The sequence below is a fragment of the Epinephelus moara genome, chromosome 24, assembly GCF_006386435.1.
Source record: "Epinephelus moara isolate mb chromosome 24, YSFRI_EMoa_1.0, whole genome shotgun sequence".
Lineage (NCBI taxonomy): Eukaryota > Metazoa > Chordata > Actinopteri > Perciformes > Serranidae > Epinephelus > Epinephelus moara.
In genome coordinates, this window is record NC_065529.1 from 41,837,547 (window position 1) to 41,858,568 (window position 21,022).

General features: G+C 43.5%; 1 protein-coding gene across 2 annotated transcripts in view; it reads right to left on the reverse strand.

Annotated features, from left to right (window-relative positions):
• The window catches only part of arhgef10la (Rho guanine nucleotide exchange factor (GEF) 10-like a), a 167,089-nt gene that overhangs the window by 98,910 nt on the left and 47,157 nt on the right, over positions 1-21,022 (reverse strand). For both annotated transcript variants that reach the window (XM_050038813.1, XM_050038812.1), the window contains 6 exons: positions 16,960-17,052; positions 15,861-16,031; positions 12,028-12,173; positions 10,970-11,142; positions 5,923-6,038; positions 4,413-4,540 (listed from right to left, as the gene is read on the reverse strand). In XM_050038813.1, coding sequence (XP_049894770.1) covers positions 4,413-4,540; positions 5,923-6,038; positions 10,970-11,142; positions 12,028-12,173; positions 15,861-16,031; positions 16,960-17,052 — 827 coding nt within the window. The remainder of the gene's footprint in view (positions 1-4,412; positions 4,541-5,922; positions 6,039-10,969; positions 11,143-12,027; positions 12,174-15,860; positions 16,032-16,959; positions 17,053-21,022) is intronic.

Below are 21,022 nucleotides of genomic sequence, written 5' to 3' on the forward strand. Positions count from 1 at the left end.
ATGTAAGGTCTGCCATTCGCCTTGAAGGTACCCTGCACATCCTTCATAAAAGAGCCCATGAAAAAAAAAAGGAGCTTTAGGCTTACAATGCTCCGTGGATGCCGTGCTTGTGGGAGCGGAGGATGAAGCAACAAACACATTTGGTTAAACTGTGAAACTTGAACTCTGTATCTATCGCTTGCCAGTATGGCCCATGTATCCCTGCCTGTGGTTGCTCCAGCAGACGCAGTAAAAAGAGGATGTTAATGAACTGCTGTCACACGTAGGCTGGTGCCTTTGAGGCAGCAGTCAGGATTCTCTCCACGTACTCAGTCTGTTTGCAGTGTGGAGGCTGTGATGTGCTGCCTGACTGCAGAGAGTCGCTCGCGGCCAGACAGGAGGGGACCAACTCAGTACAGGGGGTCCCTGCTGCGGTCCCACTCTCTCACCAGCAGAGCAAAGGCGCGGCTCTGTGCGCGAGTGTATGTGTGTTTCTGCTCCAGTATGTGTGTGCTTCTTTGTCTAAGATGCATGCTGGCATGGGTGCAGGTGCATTTGTCAGCAGGAAGCACGTGTGAATACATGTAACGTGCACGCACACACTTTGCAAGCACTGTTAGGCCCTGTAGATTGTTACTTAGATTAGCAACAAAACAGATTCGGATAACAAGGGAAAATCCTACGCGCGCGTGTGCGCGCACGCGCGTCTGTGTGTGTGTGTGTGTGATTGTGTGGGCGTGTTTGTGTTTGTGAGCGAGACAGAGCCAGTCCGCTGCTCTCCCCTGCAATCTGCCACTGCTGCACCCTGGGTAGTGTCAGAATGGTTTGGGCACCCGCTGTGCCACCTGTCACCCCCAGCCCCGAGGCTCACTGCCGGTCCAGCCACCCGACACTGAGGCCCAGCCTCAATTAGATTGCTATCACACAACCAGGATTGGCTCTTTTTCCCAACAGGAGATTTCTCCCTTTCAGCTGACATTGTTAGCTTTTACGTCAACACAAAAAACACTCCACTCTCCAGGTAGGATTTCAGTGCAGGTCTTACTCTACATTATTTAAGGTTTCAACTCAAATCTACAGCTTGGACATATGTAGGGGTGGGAAATCTCCTTGTCAGTGTAGTTGCTAATGACATTATCACAAGAACTCAGCAAATAGGGTACCCCTTGAAGGGGAATTCGGGGACTCTCTTGTAAGCATGACATCTGGCTCCACCAAACATCTGAGTAAGCAGATTGGCCCTGCAGGCCTGGTGTGACAGCCGACGAGGAAGCTGGGAGATGTGGGAGAACTGATCTGCACAGCTCCGCTGCTCAAGCTGTCACTTTAGCTTGGCTTGGCACAGTTAGATTCTCCCTGGCTCTGAAGCATTAGGCCCACTCTTCTGACTGCCGCTGCCCTGCCGGCACCAAGCCAAGCCTTTCATGGGGGAGGTCAATCATCACTCTCACTCTTTCTTTCTTCCTCTCCTTCTCCTGCTTAGTCTCTCTCAGCAGGGCTCTGGCTTCTCTATCGCAATCTTTCTCTTTTTGTCCTCCCCTGCCTCTTTCTTATCCTATCCCCACCAGAAGCCACGAAATGGGATCCATTATAATCTGCCATTATTTGCTACTCCCAGTTCCTGTGCAGTACTCTAAGCTACTCATATGCTCTCTCCTTGCCATCTTTGTTCTTCTCTAAGTAGGCATTCAGTCGTCCAGCAGTCTCTCCACCCACCAGGATCCACTTTGGCATGTTAAGACAACCACTTTAAGATCTTTAGTATGACAAGACAACTAGTCATGGATTGCATAAATGCTCAGCTGGATAAAATGGATGTTAAATGGTTAATGGGCTGCATTTATATAGCACCTTCCTACCGTACTGGATAAAGCCCTTTAAAATTGGCTTCTTATTCACCCATTTATACACATTTTCATACAATGATTGTGGCAGAGCTGCCATGCACAGTGCTGGTCTCTCCATTTAGAGCAACTTGTGGTTCAGTGCCTTGTTCAGCGACACACAAGCAGACACAAGAAGCCGGGGATCGAATCACCAACCTTGTGATGAAAGGTTGGCAGTATTCCACTAATATTCCCAGTATGATGATTAAAGGACGACCTGCTCTACCTCCAGAGCCATAGCTGAAAACTGTTTGGCTGATGGAGTAAAACACTGCTGTCGTCAGTCACTACATTTATATGCACACTAATATTCCACTGTTATTCTGAATATGACGATATTCCGAATATGATGCGGATCATGTGACAGTATATTGTATTTGGATATTTGAAATGGGCCTTTTTCTGAAAGACATGTGGGATATGACAGTATTATTTGGATTCTAGGAGCATTCTTTAGACATGTGTACAGCACACACAAGGCATCTTGCCAGTTTATGGTCTGCTCTAAGCGTTGTCATGGATACATTGTACACAAACCAACTAGTGGGCAGTTTGCAAGGCTGGGGTAGAGATGCATGCCGAAAAAGAAAAGCCAACATTTTTGGTTGGAAGGGGAGACACACCTACTTTTAATCACTATGAAAGACTTGGATATCAACAGGTTTTTGGATACAAATATCGCAAAGCCAAATTTTTAAAACAGTGGTTGAAGGAATGAAAGAGGGTGGCTGTATTCACATGGTGGTAAGAGTCCACCACTGGTCGTACACTCTAAAAAAAATTTAATTTTCAAGGGAAATTTCGGTTTATTTCAACCTGTCTCTTATCATCCTAAATTTGTTTCAAGTGACTAGTGACATAAAAATAATAGTTAGCATGTTAGCCGTTAGCCTAGATACAGCCGGGGCGCATAGTAGCGTCAGACCTGTTAAAACGTAAGTGAAAGGGCATACTTCAAGTGCAAAGTTAGTCCACTAAACAAGCTTTTTTTCCACAAAGACTGCCTCATATCGTTAGGATAAATGTCAGAGAACATAGAGAAAACGACATGTAAACGTGTTGGCTTACCTTACCGGTGTGCTGCCATGTTTGTTTACCATTTAGCTCTGCTTTCCAAAGCGCTGCCGAAATATCGCGAGCTCTAGATAAAGCCCAGCTGGATACTACTCCAGGTGGAGGTGTCTCGTCCTCGGTCACATCCAGACCTTGAAAATAAGGCTGCAACTGGTCCCATTCCTTGCAACAGAGGCATTCCTCTTCTGTGGGCACTGGGGCACAGCATTCACAGGTACACCACCAATCTCCAGAGCTACGCAGCCTTGCAGCAGCCATTCCTCCTCTCTCGTCCTCTACCTGTTGCGCCTCTCTCTCTCTCCTCCTCCGTTCTTCAGTTTCACGAAGCTCTTCGTCAGTGTATTCTGTATTCTTCCGGCTAACATGCTAACTATTATTTTTATGTCACTAGTCACTTGAAACGAATTTAGGACGATAGGAGACAGGTTGAAATAAACCGAAATTTCCCTTTAAGCAAAGAGGCAAAATGACATTGGTGGTTTCAGCTGTTTTCTTTTCCATTATTTGATACATTATTTTACGTTACTGGAGCATGCATGGCTGCATGTAAACAGGAATATTAGTTGAATGTTTATTTTCATTAACCATGTAAACAGCTTCATGGGAATATATATATTATAGGTTACATACTTATTATAGTTTACTCTTGTTTATCAACTCTTAAATCTAATATTAAAAACCAAAAGTGTTATACATTATTCATACATCCAGCAGATGAATAATAGCACTGTAGTGTGGAAGCATATACTACTTTGCCAAATGCTGAGCATTTTGGCTTATAATTTATTAATTTGGCTCTTCAGCACAGTGACTTTAAACATAAAATAATGTGGATATTAGTTGAGCAACCATTCTGCACTCAGGTCCAATGTTAGGTAAAGGCTGAGGCAAAAAGTGTCTCAATTAAATCCTGCAAAAGGAACATTCATTATTCTCTCCAAGCACCGAAGGAAATGAGTTATTTGAGTCAGGTAATTACCCACTCACGACAGAATAAACTGTTCTTGCCTTTAATTTGCAAAGTGCATATATGTAACCACGATGTCCTGTGTTTTTCAAGCCACCTCGTCTTTCCTCCTATATTCTCAGCCATTCTGGATGGACAAAACATGTTGCAAAAGGTCAGGACCTGGCACTGGACTGTGGTTGAGAATAAGCCCAGGGAATGTGCTCTGAGGTGAATGAAGATGCACAATGTTACGATCCATGAACATCATAATCCTTGTTTGTATGTGCAATCTAATGTCTGTCACTGGCTGTTAACTTTTAGTGGTGAATATGACGGCCATGGAATCACAAAGATGCTGCACCTCCATTGTTGGAAGCTTTGTAATTCATTTACCAACACAAGAAAAGCCTCTGGTGCTGCTGTCTGTGTTGTTGTCGTTGCTGTTGTGGTCATTTATGTTCTCAAACCCAGACACATACGGGACATTTTACTTGGAGCACATCTTTATGTGAGATACTACTCACTTGTCTGGCCTGCCGGGCACCTGCAGGCGTAAGCGACATTTGTTAGCACTCTGGATCTGTTCTTCTTTGATGCGGATAAGCCTCTGTAGAGCCAGACACCAGTCCTGGGCCACAGTGGTGTTCAGGTTCTTTGAGGGAGAAACACACACAGTTAAAACTTGTTTTTCTGCTGTAGCATACAGTAGGTCATCTCACAGAGACACAAGTGTACAGGGCACAAGGGCATACTGTAGATGCACTTACATATTGATATTCTCACACGCAACCAACCACACATCCACTCGCTGCACAACTGCAGTACATTATTTGACACTGTGTGGTAATGACATTTTTATCCCCTCAAATGTAACGTTGAATTCACTTCAACACCAGCATCCATTTTACAGTAAAACCTCGTTCCCTCAAGTCAAACTGAATCAAATCAATTTTCTGTAGTCAATGAGCTGTGCTGAAATATTTTTGTCTGTTTGTTCGGTGGGCAGCATTATAACTGGGTGGAAAGTGAAAATCAGTCATTTAGTGCCGTGCCAATATCACTCCTCCTGAGGACATTGTGCTCATTAAGTGCAGGGAGGCAAAGGTGCCACCATTAGCCTGAGAGGCTCTTTGGTGATTGCTGGAGTATACCTCCCTGGCTGTGTTATGTAGTGTATGGTACTGTTAATGTGTTAGTGGCAGACAACTGGGAAGTGTCCTGATTTGAGCGCCACAGGAGGGGCGCTGCCGATTTCTTCTGCTACATAGCAAATCTGACACTTCTATTCAATGTAGAATATCAGAGGGAACATCTCATTCCCACCATTGTGGCACTCTTGATGTCGAGATAGATGGCAGCATGCATGCTTTTAGAAATTGATGATTCGAGATGAATATGAGGCTGCTCTTTGATCACATTTTAAACATCTAGAATCCTTTTGTAATTTCTTTAAGAGGAAGAGCAGAAAGAGATTTCCCCAAACGGTTATCCCTGTACCATCCAGACTTGAGCTCTCAGTTTGCACTGAATCAGGCTATTCAAATTAGCTGGGCATACTTCAATTTTGTCTTTGCAGCCTCGGTGTTCTCAGGGCTTATTGTAAAGTAAGCTGCGGTTTACGGAATACATTTCATATTTTATATATTATATACACATATATTTCCATATTTCAGTCGATATCTTGAGATAGCTGGTTTATAAATAATTTGTGATACTGAAAGCAGGATTGGAGGGCAGAATAGCACGTCTGAAGGTCAGTCTGAGAGTGTTTCTTTTTTTGTTTTTTTTCCAGTGGCCAATTTAAAAAGAGGCTTTTAAAGGAAATCCTAAGAGAACAGGGCTACACTGTGTAGTGCTGGGATAAACAAAGCAAACTGTGCCTTCAGTGGTTTTGGAGTCAGCTAGACTGGGGAAACCTGTGCCTGAAATCTCACCTGTCGCCCATCTTTGTTGCATTATGTATGTTGTATGATACACATTTTCTCTGTGAGACAGTGCAGCCACAGTGGAAGTGTAACATGAGGCGACACGTACCTGGTACATCCCCTGCAGCGTACCCACAAGGAGAGTGACCTCCTCCACGACAGAAAGGTCATGTTGCAGTTCCTGCAGCTCCTGGTAGAGACGTGGAGGGCCAAGGATCGCTTTACCTAAGGAGTGGGCAACACACAAAGCCTTAGGGATTGCAAAATCACCAAAATATTATTTATAATTAGTACACTTAAAGCCTTCATACACCGGGGGCATGACGAATAAATGACACAAAAATGCAAAATGCTTGCCTCTAAATGTTGTGTATCAGATCTATTCATACCGGCAGCAATGTAAACTTGCGACAGCTACTTACTGAAAGCCTACTGACCCAGAGTGGCATCTGGCAGTCTCTCTGAGGTAAGCTGCTGTTTAAAGGTAGGATCTGGAGGATTTTCAAACAAAACAAAATATAGACATATACAAATGAAATCCTGCTTAATCATCACCTATGGGCTTCTACTCATGTGTGGTGGTGACTCTGTTTGCAGAGCTCCTGCCCTTTAACTGTATTTTGATGTTTTTGTGAGCTCGGACCACTTCTGGGCGGAGATTTCCCCAGCCAATGAGAGAGCGCAGGTGCCACGCCCGAGCATGTCCGAGCGTGCACCAGCGTGAGCCTTGTCTGAACCTCTTCTTCTGTACCTCCGGGCTCCGTACACCCGGGAGAGTTGAGCCTGACGGGGAGGTCAAATTTGAATGTGTGTTTACAAACAGCAACTGGAAAATCCTCCAGACCCTACCTTTAAACTAATGCAAGCTATTTTATTGAATTCCCTTTTAGCCAAATGCTCTGAGCGAATTTGAGTTCCATCTGGAAAACATTTACACCGTGTACAGTAATGTTATAAGTGTGGGGCTTTTCTTGTGAGAGGTAAAAATGGAGTGAGTGTATCTGGTAGGTGCTGCCTTTTGTAAAGGTTGAAAGTGAAGGGAGCAGTATAGTTTTATCATCCCTATAAAAAGGTACAACATGATTGATTGATGCCTGTATTCGTAATGTGAAAGCATAGAAAAAACTCGACTGTTCTGAAATAAAATTACGTCACTTTTTTGCTGTGTAATATCCACATTCTGTGTGAAAATACTCATGACAAAAACAACACTTTGATGTGCACTGATGTGCATTTAACTGGGCAAAAACAAACCCACCCCCTATTAGTAAGGGCCTTTTGTTTATAAACTGTCATAAAATAATGACATCACAATTTCACAAACCTCACGCAAAAAACACACCAAGCAGCAGCAAAGTGCACCTTGTTCTAATAACTACAATTTTCAGCGGCTGTGAGTCAGGCCCATGTTTGAGGCAGGATGATAGGTCAACATGTCACATGAGTGACGGGACTCTGTTTACTGCCTGGCTGTGTGTATTCTCAGACTGTTATTCACCAATTCACTTGGTGTGTTTTCAGTGTTAAGGTCATGTCTGCAAATTGTTTAGTTAAACAGTTGAAAGCCCTGCGGTTTTCAACACACAGTCAGATAATTCTCATTTACTCTTTCATTATGCATAATTGCTTATCCTGTTCAGGGTCGCGGGGGGTTGGAGTCTAACCAAGCTGACACTGGGCGAGAGGCGGGTTACACACTGGACAGGTCACCAGACTATCACAGGGCTGACATGTAGACAGACAACCATTCACGCTCACATTCACACCTACGGCCAGTTTAAAGTCACCAATTAACCTGCATGTCTTTGGACTGTGGGAGGAAGCTGGAGTACCCAGAGAAAACCCACACTGACACGGGGAGAACATGCTAACTCTGCACAGAAGGGCCCAGCCAGTCGGAGGGTCTTGCTGTAAGGCGACAGTGCTAACCACAACACCCCCATGTTGCCCTTTGATAATTCTCATTTTTGAAAACTGGCAACCAGTAAATGTTTGAAAATGACTTGATTAAAAAATATGTCATTTAACTAACCATTTAAAAGCCTAAATTAAGAATTCCAATATGTTATTTCCATGGCCTATAAAATTTCAATCAATATTTATGAACGTGAGCTGCTCTCTCTCAAAGCCAGACACCTGAGAAATAAGTCTCAAATTAGTGATGTCATAAAGTATTAAGTCTGGAGCTGCTCCATAGACAGTTAATGGGAGCCTGATTTTGTGGGCCCAAAGAATACTTGTTTTCCTTTATATACTCAAATAAGCTTTATTCTCTTGTAGTGTTCTACGTTGTGAAACAGAAAATGTGTCCATATACTCAGAACGTTCCCCTGGGTGCTCTCAGTGTGACTGTAACATCTTTTACAATTTATTGTCTATGGAACAGCTCCAGATTTTATATACTATGAAATCACAAATTTAGGTTTAAGCACTCTAGTTTTTGGATTTGGGAGAGATTTGTTAATTTCTAATTATATCTTGGACTGTCTTAGACAACTGGAATAACATGTATGAATTTTGAAAATTGGCAAAGTTTCCCTTTAAAGGATACAAGGATAAAAGATCCCAGCAATATATACAATAAACATGTGTGGTACATGGACCATCATCCTGATACCACCATGAAATATACATGAACGTTCAAGGTTAAAGTGCTTTACCCTCTCAGAGAAAACAATGACATTGCCTCTGAGAACTAGTGGAAGTGCAGAAAGAAAAGTTGCTTTTGCTGAAACTCCAGTGGCACTAATAAAAGAGGTTCGATGTGCAGATGGATCGATCTTCATTATTTGTTGAACTACAGAGAATGAATTTATGAGCAAAAAAATCAGATGGAGAAACTGTTACTCGGAGCTATGATGCCCTTTTGCTGGCCAAAAGGAATGCAGGTGTCTCATTAGACGCAAAATTCAGCATCGATTTGAGGCCCGCTACCTTCAAAGTCTCTCTCTCCTACTGCTGCGAATCGATAGCTGTGTCTCCTCCTGTCTGCCATCCTCCGTCCTGGCTCCCCTGGCCCACATCTCCCCAGCAGCAGGCTCCATGAGAGCTGCCTAATTAAATTCTGCAGGTAGATTTTGCTCCTGAGCTGTCCTGCACTGTCACCGCTGCCACATAATAAAGTAGCAGAAGAGCTGAGCCGGTAGGCGGGCTTAGTGAGGCATGCTCCTCCGAGGGGACCTGCCGTCTTTTGTCTATCCACGTGCATAAATGGAGTGAGAGTAAAGCCGTAAGAGGAGAGGGAATGAGAAAAAGAGAGTGGTGGGCTTGCATTGTTCATTTAAAGAGCTCCATTGTAGCTTTTGGGGTTTAATGGGATCTTTGTCACAGGCCGCCAGTGACATCTGTCATCTGTGTAAAGAAATCAATAGGTGAGACATCTGAATATAAAAGGGTACGCTGTGAGCTGCACGAACAATGTCTTCCTGTCCTCTCCAAAGGGATTGCCTGAAACCCTGTACAGGTTCGTTGAGTCCTCTGGGGCTTGCTGTTGGCTACGGCCCGAGAGGTGAATGTGCTGAGTTGTAATCCAGCGTAATCCCGTTGGTGAGGCAGGATATGGTTTTCACACTCAGACATGGCTATACACATCGGCCGCCAGGCACGTAGCTCACTGGTGTGGAAGGCCAGAGCCCAGAGGGGTCCATCCCTGCTTTCTCTGGAATAAGTCAGCAATCTAGCCCTCAGCGGCTGTGCCAGTGATGCCGGCCAGTGGATTTAAAGACAATGCAGCTTCCACACCTGCATCAAAACCCTTGTCTGATCCGCAGCCAAAGCCCACTGGTACATCTCTGACAAAAAAAAAAAACTGCACTCCTGACAGCAGGTCAAAAGAGAAGCAGCAATAAGGGAGGTGTAATGGGGGCAGAATGAAGGTAAGGCAGCATAAACAACTGGCACACTCTGCTTTCAAACAAAGAGCACGTATGTCGGCGGGCTTGCTGTGTGTTGGTAAGAACAGACAGGGAAAGAGACAGTCCGACAGAGACAAAAGGGAAGAGGACGAAAGACGGGGTTGCATTTCCCTAAAGGCCAGCTTTCTTCAATAAAGAAGGGCGCCAGGGCCTGCACAAGATGAAAAATGACTCCATTTTGAGCCATGCTGAGGGAGCGCAGGATCTAGACGAGACACCCCACTGAATGACATCACAGGGGATGAAACTATAAATAGATGGGACAGCCTGTCTGAATAAAAATTTGGGGGAACGGTCCCACAGATGTTCGGGGAGGTTTCTGGATAGGCATGATTAAGGTGACCGCACCGTGTCGAAAAGGTGGAAAAAAAAAAGAAAAAGAAGAAGAAGAAGAGAGAATGTCAGAGCCAGAATCCAGCACCACTCTCTGTGGGGCATAACATTTGCAGAGTTAGACGCAGGTGAAGGAAGGAGAGACAGCTGCATTGAGAGCTAACCTTAAATGATCCCCAAACCTTGCAGCAAAGTTGTGAGTATACACTACCTGAGCAAAAGCAAAAACTTAATCCAGTGAGAATCTGAACCAGCTCTCAAAACAGTAGCTGCTTGCCGAGCATGACACGGGGAGCTCTGAAGAAGGCGGCATTAATATTTAAGTCATGGAGCTGCAACTTTAAAAAGCCTGTACCATTACATCCTGATAAGGCTTTGTATCTTCCTTTTCCCATGGCACATTTATCAGGGATCTCGTCAAGCTCTGTATACACCAGAGTTTAGTGAGGGGTGGTGGGAGAACTAGTGTTTCAACCACCGATTCCTATCTACTGCTACTGGCTCTCTAATTGGGCCTGGAAAGGGAGGGAATAATCTCTGCAGATTGATGACTCCACTCTCGATGTGTTTGTGGTCTATCAGAGAGTGAAATGAGACTGTGGGGATGCTGCGGCAGGGGGCTCTCTACCCCCACATCTCTCTCCAAGATAAAACACCCTAGGCAGATTGGAACAAGTGACCGTCATCACTATCCTCCTCACAAACACATCCTCAATCAGAGTGACAAGCAGCACGGATGCATCTCCAGCCCTCTGCGGGACACTTGAGAACAGAAACAGATTAGCCTTGCTGAGTCAGAGTAAGGGGCTGAGACTAAAAGTCAGTCCAAGTGATGAGATTAACTGGGGGATGACACATGGGGGGGGGAGAAATGAGATAGGACCGGTTCACTTTGATTTTAGGTTTTACCTGAAGTGCTGGCGACACTTGCGCGCTTGGCTCCGCTCTGTTGGAAGAAGGTGTCTTTGCTTTGAGAGCCCTCCTGCCCCACCTCGACTACTTGCACCTGCTGAAGGGGGGCGCTCCACTTCATGGTGTACTTGGGACCGACAGGGACCAGGCTGCTGATATCCGGAGGCCCCCTGGTGGAGATAAGAAGAAATTAAAAATATGAGAGGAAGCAGTTTAGAAGGAAAACAACCTGAGAGAATTTCCCTCCCTATCCACATTTTGCTAACAGCACTACACACAGCTCTCCATAGGAGGAGAGATGTCATGAAGACGACTTGGGAGTGGGAATTAGAATCTGTATGATCACCCATGTTCCCTGCCAAAATTGTACCCCTGGCTGTGAGGAGGAGTTCATTGCTATTCATGTATTCCTGTAATCACGCAGACAATCAACATTGTGATCGGTTTGTCAAGATCCTGGAGGGCAGACAAAGTCAACTTCGGGACACTGGAGTTGAATGAGACGTAGAGCGATAATTACTTTGAAGGCTTAACAAGAGGGCTTTAAGCGACATCTTTGACAGGAGCTTTGCAAAATATACAAAATCCCTTTCCTGTTTACTTCGAGAGAGAGAGAGAGAGAGAGAGAGAGAGAGGGAGAGAAGGAAGGAAAAAGAGAGGGAGAGATGTGATCAATGGTGCTGTCACAGAAGATAAATTGGAAAGAAACCAAAAAATGTTTTATGTCAGTAATCTAGGACTCCTGTAGCTGTAGTTAGGCATTCTACCATTTGTTTAAAGCTGATAAAGCTCCTGCAACTCCAGATAGTGCTCAAATCCCCTAGCAGCTATTTCTCTTTCCTATGCAGTTTGCCAAAATATCCTTGCAAAACCTAGGGCATCACATTAGAGCCCTGTGCCACCTAATAGCTATTTCTCCTAACTGTGCAGTTTAGCAGACTCTCCTTTCAAAACTCACACAACTTCATGCTAGAACTGCGCATTATGAACGCATTAGCAAAGTATTTTTGAATGCAAGGGCATTCGGCTCGACTTGTTCTGCAAGAGGGACTTACTTGACATTTATGTTGGCACAGATGAGCACATCATCAAAGAGGAAGACCTTTCTCTCCTTCGACTTCAGGACTTGTCCCCGCTCGCCATACACAGTCTCAATAAGCGTCTCACAAAGGACCAGTGACCCCTGCTCCGAGTTCAGTTGCTAAAAGGGACACAGCAATCAGATCAGAGGAGGAGGAGACAGCATCACAAAGGGCCAGTCCTCCAGAGTTTGGTGCCTGGAGGACACAGAAGTCAGCCTGGGAGGAACAGATGTCTCATCGGGGATTAGCAACACATTCATGCCGCTGAAGGTCACTTAATGTGCGTGATTGTTAGGGCTGAACGATTAATCGAATTCAAATCGACATTGTGATGTAATAGAAAGCAATTTTTAAATAGCAAACAATGCTATTTGTTTATTGCTACAGGATTGAACCAACCAGAGAGTCAGAAACGCCTGGCGCTGTGGGCTTCACGTGCACACCGTCCTACGCTGCACGTGACATATGGGAATGAGAGTAGATAAAGAAAACAGCTTGTACAAATGCTATGCACGAGATCTGATGCTCGCAGAACTAATATATGAAAATAGACATTGGACATGACAAGTTTAAGTACACCACATGTTTACATATTATACTGTTGTAAGGGTAGCGTTATGTGTGTGTAGCGAGTGTGTGGTCGTGTGACACAGAGTGCATGACAGTGGAGGCTTTCAGAGCAGCTGAGGAGAAATTTGCACCAAAGTTGTCTCCTGTTAAAAAACGCTTCAGCTCCTCGAGACCCAAGAAAACTTTCTGTGTCTCCTTTTCTGACTTCTGGGAAAGTTAACATATTTACATCGATGTGAGCTGTAGAACCATATTCAGTGTGCATTTATTCTACTTTTCATACGTTAATGTTCATACTCTGGCCTGTTGTTCTGCAGTGCTTTGTTATTATATTTTTCAGAGTTTACTGAGTTAAGTCATGATGGTTATATTACATGTTTATGAAGCTTAAAATTACAGGTTATAATTTACTGTGATTAAAGGATTATAGAATTCAACAGCTACATAAAGATGTTATTCATTTCAGTTCATGCATCATCTCATTTCACCGTAACAAGTAGGCTTAGCCTGTGAAAGAGCTATTCATATGTCGACTGTACCAATGTGTTGGTCATGACTTGTGTTAGTATCACATTATAATGTTTTGTTATACTGTATTAATTCTCAAAAACACTGTCAGTTTCTAAATATTAACCATTTTTCAAATTTGTTTACTGAAAGCAAAAGTGTGTAAGATTTAGGGTGATTTAGGGACATCTAGTGGCGAGGACTGCCCATTGCAACTGGCTAAAACTTTTCCCCGGTTAGAATTCCTTCAGTGTCCATTGTTCTGGCGGATTTCACCAGGAGACTAATTATGTGCAGAGGTCTAATTCTCTCCAAAAATGGACCCAGTGACTTAAACAGGTAAAAACACTGAATAAAGTAGTTTCACTTTAAAAATAAATCTGTGTTTTTAACGACGCTCTTGTCGTGAAGGGGCTGCTTTACCATGGCTGATGTGAAAACATGAATGGCTCTATGTATATGTATATATATATATATATATATATATATATTCACAATATATAGTGAATCATAACCCTGTACCATGATGCGTATCATATTCTTGCCAATACACAGCTGTAGGTCATACCCAGAGCACTGAAACCCTGTCCGTTACTGTTGTCTGTGCTGTGCATGATGTGTTATTTATTGTATGTAATGTGATTTTCCTATAATACCACCAACTGGTAAAGCCAAAGAGAAATTCCATATTATTTGACAATAAAGATTGTGATGATATTAATCTAGAATGATGTATTGCTCTGTATGTTGAATAATACAGAAAAGGAAGAAGATAAGGGAAGATAAGGACCTTTAAAACAATCACATACTAAATCATAATTGCAATATTGATCAGTTAGATTATTTCCCCATATCATCCAGCCCTGGTATACCTACACACACACACACACACACACACACACACACACACACAAGTCACGCATACATCTCTACCCTGTTCATTCAGCCAACTTAGTGAATCTTTTCCCTGCACACGTGTGATGAGAGGAACCTAAACACAAACTTTAATTTAATGGGGCAATACGAGCTGCCAAAAACTTTTACTTCAAAATAAATACTTCCAACACTTGCCTCAGATCATTCTGTCTCTTTGTCTGTACCATGCAATCCACCACACCACTACCTCAGAGTCCAAACTGGCTTAGCTTACTGGATGAGCACTGGGACACACAATCCTTTCCACCATAACAAGGCAGCTTCACTTGGATATATACAAAAACAGTTTGCTGGCTGCACACCTTTACACACACACACATGCACCCACACACACACACACACACACAGACACAGCTAATGAATCCAATAACAGATGCAATTTATGCCACAGTATGTTGGCACATGCTGTGCTTTCCAGTCATCCATATGTTTGGCAAAAGGAAACAGCAACAAAAAGCTTTTTTTAGCACTTTGGTCCAGCTTCTTCTATGACTGCCTAAATCAATACTTTTAGTTTTATGCATACTGTGCCAATCTAAGCCAGACTCATCACAATTTATAATGCAAGCAGCGGGTTATGTCCAAATATGGAGTTCACATCTTGATTCTTTGATGTTTGTGTTTGTTCAAAAGGCACACATTTTTAGCGAATAATGAATCTCTCTGCTGTGTCCATTCGACAACCTGCAGTGCAGTAACGCATCTGACCACATTTCACAGAAGAGGATGTCCTATCTGCAGGCAATCTGTAGCTGCTTTTGGCTGAGGCTCAGATAGCACACAAAATGAGTCATTAGTCCGAGTAGGACTGCCGTTTGATGGCCACCAAACCGTACAACTCCCTCAAGAGGTGGGCCGCTATAAGAACACACCCTTAAAGTCTTCAAGCATCAATAGGCACAGAGGACATTGCACCGTGCACATGTGCATGTGTGAGTGGGAGTGCAGGCGTGTGTGTGAGTGTGTGCTAAACCCATTCTCACTCACATTGTTATCTGTCCTATTCCGGCGACTTAGATACTTTGAGACAAAGAATGAATATTTCATTGGATGGTTATGGGGGCAATAGAGGAGACTGTTTCCTATTGGAATTCTGCAGTGTCACCGCAGCAAATGGAATTCTGTGTGGAGTGGAGGAGATTGGCCGAATCAGCTCATCTCAGAGTCCTGGAAAGCAAGGGCTGATAGAGAGAAATAAAGAGAGGAGGAGGAGGATGTGAGAGGGAGGAAGAGAGAGAAGACAGAGGCAGATGCAGTCACACTAGAAAAAGAGAAGAAGAGTGCATAAGTGGAGTGAGAAAGTAAGCAAGCAAGTAAGCAGGGGGGTGCACAAGGGGAATAGAGGGGAGGCAAAGTGGAGAGAGAGGAAGAGCGACGGGGTGAAAGAGATAGCTCTCTTACAGTTTCCAATTAAATGTCTCATTTACCCCCTAATTCTTCTTATTCAGAGCAGCATTTGTTCAGATTTGCAGCGGCAGGACTGTAATTTCAGTGTGGTAATGGAGAGGCAACGCCTCTGCCATTGCATTTGGTACTGTTTAGGAATGATAATGGGCATCATTTCTAGGAGATAATTTCTCTAAATAAAAATGCCTCACTAGATTAATGTGTGGGAAAGTGATATAAGCGATTGCTGTATACTAGTTTAATTTATAGGTGTTTGGCTCACAGTGATAACAACGCAGAGGAGTTAAAGGGCTCGGAGGCTGGCTCACAGCTGATGGGATTGGGGCATATGTGCGTGTGCGAGTGCGTGTACACGTGCACTGGAGAGTGCGTGTGTATTCAGTCACCTTACTGAGCAGGCGATCACTGACACTGCGGGCTAGTTGTTGAGTTTCTGCAATCTGGTCAGCTACTCGTTTCTGTTCATTCAGTTTCTCAGCCAGCATCTCCAGCTCTGTGAGAGCAAGCTGCAGGGGCAGACGATCCACGTGGCCCTTCGGTGTATTCTTTAGCATGTCCTAGAAAAGGTGACAAGGAAAGTTTTAAATAAAGACACTACAAGTTAAAAAACCACTCACTGTTTATGATATAATACTTTTATCTGTATCCTGCAATATACTAAGTAATAACAATATAAAGTGTTCTGGTTGGGAGTTTTGTCTTAAAAAGTTCAAATGTGGGTCAGATACTCTCTTTGAGGTAGGTGTGTGACTGTCACAGACTCCAGAGGATTTAACTGTGCGCGCAACACTAACTTTCTAGTGGTTATGTAAACTTTGTAAAGCTCATTGTATTGCAGCTTCTCCCCTTTCGTAAGCAGTGTCGGCTAAAACAAACAGGTCTAAGCGTAGGCTTTTTGGCTTTCGTCTATGTGTCTATATTTGTCCTGCATCTATGGCCCAGTGAAAGCTTCGTGTTGTCTTGATGTGCATCTCAGATGTAGTGCAGTGCTTTGAGCTGCAATGCCTGTAATGTATGATTTAATACATACAGTTCTTATTTGGAGGACTGAGTTTAGGCTAGAAGAAAATGCCTGATTCACATTCATAACTTATCTTTTGAATTCATGGATAATCAATGCCTACTGAGGGATGAAATGAGCTTCTGCCGATCCGGAGAGTCAAGCTCAAATCCAAATCTTTGCTCAGAATGGAAAGTGGAAGAGTCTGGATGTACAGCCAGCAATGTGAAAAACTGATGTGGCTAGCTACTTTTCTAGCTCAGGCTAACCTCGGTGTAAAAGTAAGAGGTGAGACGTCTTGTACTTTGGATCAGTTAAAATCTACACTCCTTCTGTGACCTTGCAGCTTTGCATCTCTATCAGCATGTGTGTGCTGCTGAATCTTTAATGCGACTCTAGTTTCTCATATTGGAAGTGTTTAGCTAGTGAAATTAATTAATTAAAACAAGCTGAATGTCTATTCCTTTGCAAACAATATTTCATACCTGCAGGAGCAATATGAACTGCGGGAATCGCTGAATGGGCTTCACCATCAGACCATACAGAGTGATCCGGTCAACACTGGCTGCCTGCTTTTTCTGGAAACAGAAAGAGGAAAACAAAAATCATAATGACATGCAGTTGGAAAGATATTCTTGCACAGAAAGGCTATTAAGAGGAAGCTATGATATTCCTACTTTAAGAGGAGTTTGTCAGATTCCTCTATAGACCTCGTGTAGGCGGGTGAGTGGGAGAATAAGGTATGAAAATCAGGGTCTGTTAGTCATATGAGAGTATGAAAGAGGAGGTTTTTTTGACTGTGTTATGTCTAATGTATTACTGTGGGCGGAGGTCAGGAGAAGATCGTTTCGGTGCAGTGTCAAGTCTGCGCCACCGTGACACCATCAGTGTAAGAAGGCAAATCACTGGGCACATTTAATAGATGGTATGGTGCTAAAGGTTGAATAAGATCAACTGTGAGACAGAAATACAAAAAAAAAGAAAAAAAAAAAGCCAGAAAAAATGTTGCTGAAACTGAGATGTGACATCATCTGCTACAGTATACAGAGCAGGAGCGAACATACCATCTGCTTTCATTCTAGTTTAAGTATACTGATTGTTTCCCAGGGTTGGGAAACTAATTTTGCACTTTTAATATGATACACAGAGATTAGAGCTGGATATCTGTTTAACTGACACTTGATATTACAAAATAAATTAGATTGATATTGAGACGAGATATTGCCTGAGATTTTGGTAAATGTAATATCATGATCCAGTCTAAATGTGTTTTCCTAGAAATTAATGTTGTGGTCTATTAAATTCAAACATCAAATATTTGAGTATATCTGATGTTTCCAGCTGAGTGAGATGAATAATGAATACTCCTACTTTTCTGGTCATGACATTCACATTAATAGACCTTCAGTAACAGTCACAAATATCCTTACATACTGGATATCATCAGCTCATATTAATTGATAAACTTTAAACCATTTTCAAGGCACATTATTGAGCTAATTCCTTAATTTCAAACACTAAAAATGATTTCTTATTATTAGAAAAGCGAGCAGAGAATTAAAACCAATTATGGAAAACGACAAATGCTTACAGGCCAGGATATGGATATATGTAAATGGATTGTAACCCTAGTTCCATAAGTGGAGCCCTTTGACAGGTTCTAAAGGCAACTTGTAGAGTAGCAGGATGCAAACATGTGAGGGCTCCACTTATGGGAGCAAAAACACTCCATCACACCCACCGTCACCAGACACATTTTCACTGGTCAACAGACTTGTAGATATCCAATCGGTGTTGACAGTACAGCTATATGCAACTCACAATTGTATTGGCTGAATCAGATTTGGCTGGTCAACATGAGTATTCAAGAGTTAGAGAGTTTGACCAGGGTTCTGCAGGATGTTTAATGACAGTTACATTCACGTAATGTAGTCGACAAGCTAACCGTGCTAAAGAAGAACGGGCAATGTGCAGCAACATTTTTTGATGACACTAGTAAATTCACCACTTCTAAGCAGAAGGCAAAAGATAACGTTATCTCAGAGCCAGCCTGGACAAAGCCGCTCTTCCTCTGGGCAGCTGACTCTATGTATGCAGCTGCCTGTACCCAAGAGCAGCATGAAAGCGAGGAGCACTTAGCCTGGAAATCCATACTCAAATCTAGAAAGATTTTGAGTCTGGCCCTCACCGATACACCCTTCCTACCCAAGGGGCGGCACTAACTGAGGCATACTAAATGCCATCGCACGCAATTGGATAGCACGATAGCCAATCAGAGCAAAAAACAAGGTGACGTATTCATTGCAGTAAGCCCCATTGGTTTGTCGACCAGTGGGGCTAACTGATATATTATGCTTTTGCCGTATCCCGTTGGCAAAACGGCAAAAATGTCCTTCCTGGAAGCAAGGGCTTCTAGGGCAGTCTTCTGTTCCTCTCTTAAGGAAAAAGATAAGTGTAGTTGGCTTTGTGTTTCTTCCAAAGCTAAGCTGAATGGACGCGGTCCTTGGGCAGCTGCCATCTTGGCTGTTTACTTTTCAACTCCTACGGCGCAGCGCTGTCCTCATCATGTTATGCCCGCCCAGAGCCTGCCTCTGTCAGATAGACTGATCTGATTGGTCCGATGGCGATTCAACGGGCTCTGCTCGTCAGGGCCAGATCCCCGTGCAGAGCAAATTCTAATTTGCTAGGGGCGGGGCATCTGGATTTCCAGGTTAACCAGTACTCACTCTACAGCAAAATTTGGAGACCAAAACATCCCCCGTAGTACACTGCACATGGACCAACAAAAATAAATAAATAAACTTGACGGAATCTTAGTCAACTGAAAGGTCTCTGAGAGATGATTCGAACCTTTTGATATTCAGGCGGCAGCCTTAGTTAATAGTTAATGTAGTCAGCTGAAACAACACATTTCTTGGTGCTTGCTGTATTGACTGAGATTGACCAAGAAAGCTGAGTTCGCAGAAAGACCTTGTTCTCTTTGCTTGTATTGCAAACTAGCAAAGTTTCCAACAATGAAAATGGCCTCCAGAAATATGAGTGCAGAGAATGTTTTAGGTGAGGATATATTCTAGATTGTTCTGGCTGACAAAAAATGTATTTGAGTCAGAGTATATGACTGACGAAATGCAGCAGAAAAACGCCTGGCCTGCCGTTGCATGAGCCGTGCACGAGGATATGGCCAGCAGGATCCTCCAGAACCTGAGCTTTCAAAAGCAAACAGACTGGTGGTGCCTTTTCTCAAAATGCTCTCCAATGCCAACAGAAACTGAATCATTCTGCTGCAGTGAATTTCAGCGTGGGCAGTTTCTCACGATCTATTTCACCCTTGCTCTTTTGTTTTGAGGTGGCAGTGTAGGACTTGTGTATCACCACCAAGAGGAAGAAGTGGTCAGAAGAACCAGGGAATGCAGCCATGAGTCTTTGCCTAATGTATTGGGAACTACAAGCTGTCAAAATTATTTTTTGCATGAGGGAAACAAGGAATAGCAGAGAACTAATGTAACCAGCCAGAAGGCACCCAACAGCTTGGGGTTAGTTGGGGAGATGGAACAAGGAAAGGCAGCACAGACAACCACCAGAAAGGCTGCTCACATGGGAGCTGAGGAAACTCTGAAGAAGTTAAAGGTCTTCAGGGGTTAACTTGGCTTGTAGTAATCAAAACTAGAGTCAGGTCAGGTCCAAATCAGACTCATTCTAATCAGGTCAGGTAAGGTCCTGTTGTGTCATCTTGAATCTGTGTGTCAATATGTTCGATATCCAAATGGGTCTGAGCGGACGATCTATCAGCTCTGATCTGGTTTTTATAATCACTGCAGTAGAAAGACTGAGAGAGGGACCTGTGATATGCAGGGAGAAATGCTTGGTGGCAGATCATACTGCTACCAGTGCTGGTGTCCTCCCTCTGTTTGGGTCTGTCCAGGCTGACGGCTTTTGGATCAGGTATTATTATTCTTGGGTAGATTCGGTCCACTGACTGTCTGGTGCCCTCAGCGCACGTCAAGCTTTCCACAGATCCATTTCACCAATTCTGGACACATGAATACCTCTAGTGTAAATCTGTTCTGCTGAGAGAGGGAAAGCGTCTCACTCTCCCACGCAGGTCTTCATCCGTTAATGTCATCTGGAAAGTAGGCTGAAGTTTGCTGGCGGTAGAAATGTAGGATGACACAAGAATGTTGGCACCTCTGTCGCTCTAACAACTGTGTTATGAGTATCTGAGGTAAGCAACAAACATTCAAGATCCTCCTGGACACTGGCAGTGGCATGCTCACAATAAGGATCAGCCACGCCTGAGCAGGTGGGGCAGCGGCGAAAAGCCCAAGGTAAAGCGGGGGTTTCCTTGACCACAGGTAAGTCGTTTCAATGTCGTGTTTTTCTCACAGCTGCTGAGTGAAAGTAGATTCTAGTACCAGTGGAAAAGATTAGAGCTGACTGGCTGAGAAAGTAGCTGCAAATTTCAGTATGCTGCTCTGCAGAGGAGAGTGGTCAAGCTTTAAGATCCCATTAGTGGGCGAGACCTGATTGAAATACAGCAGACTGTGTTTT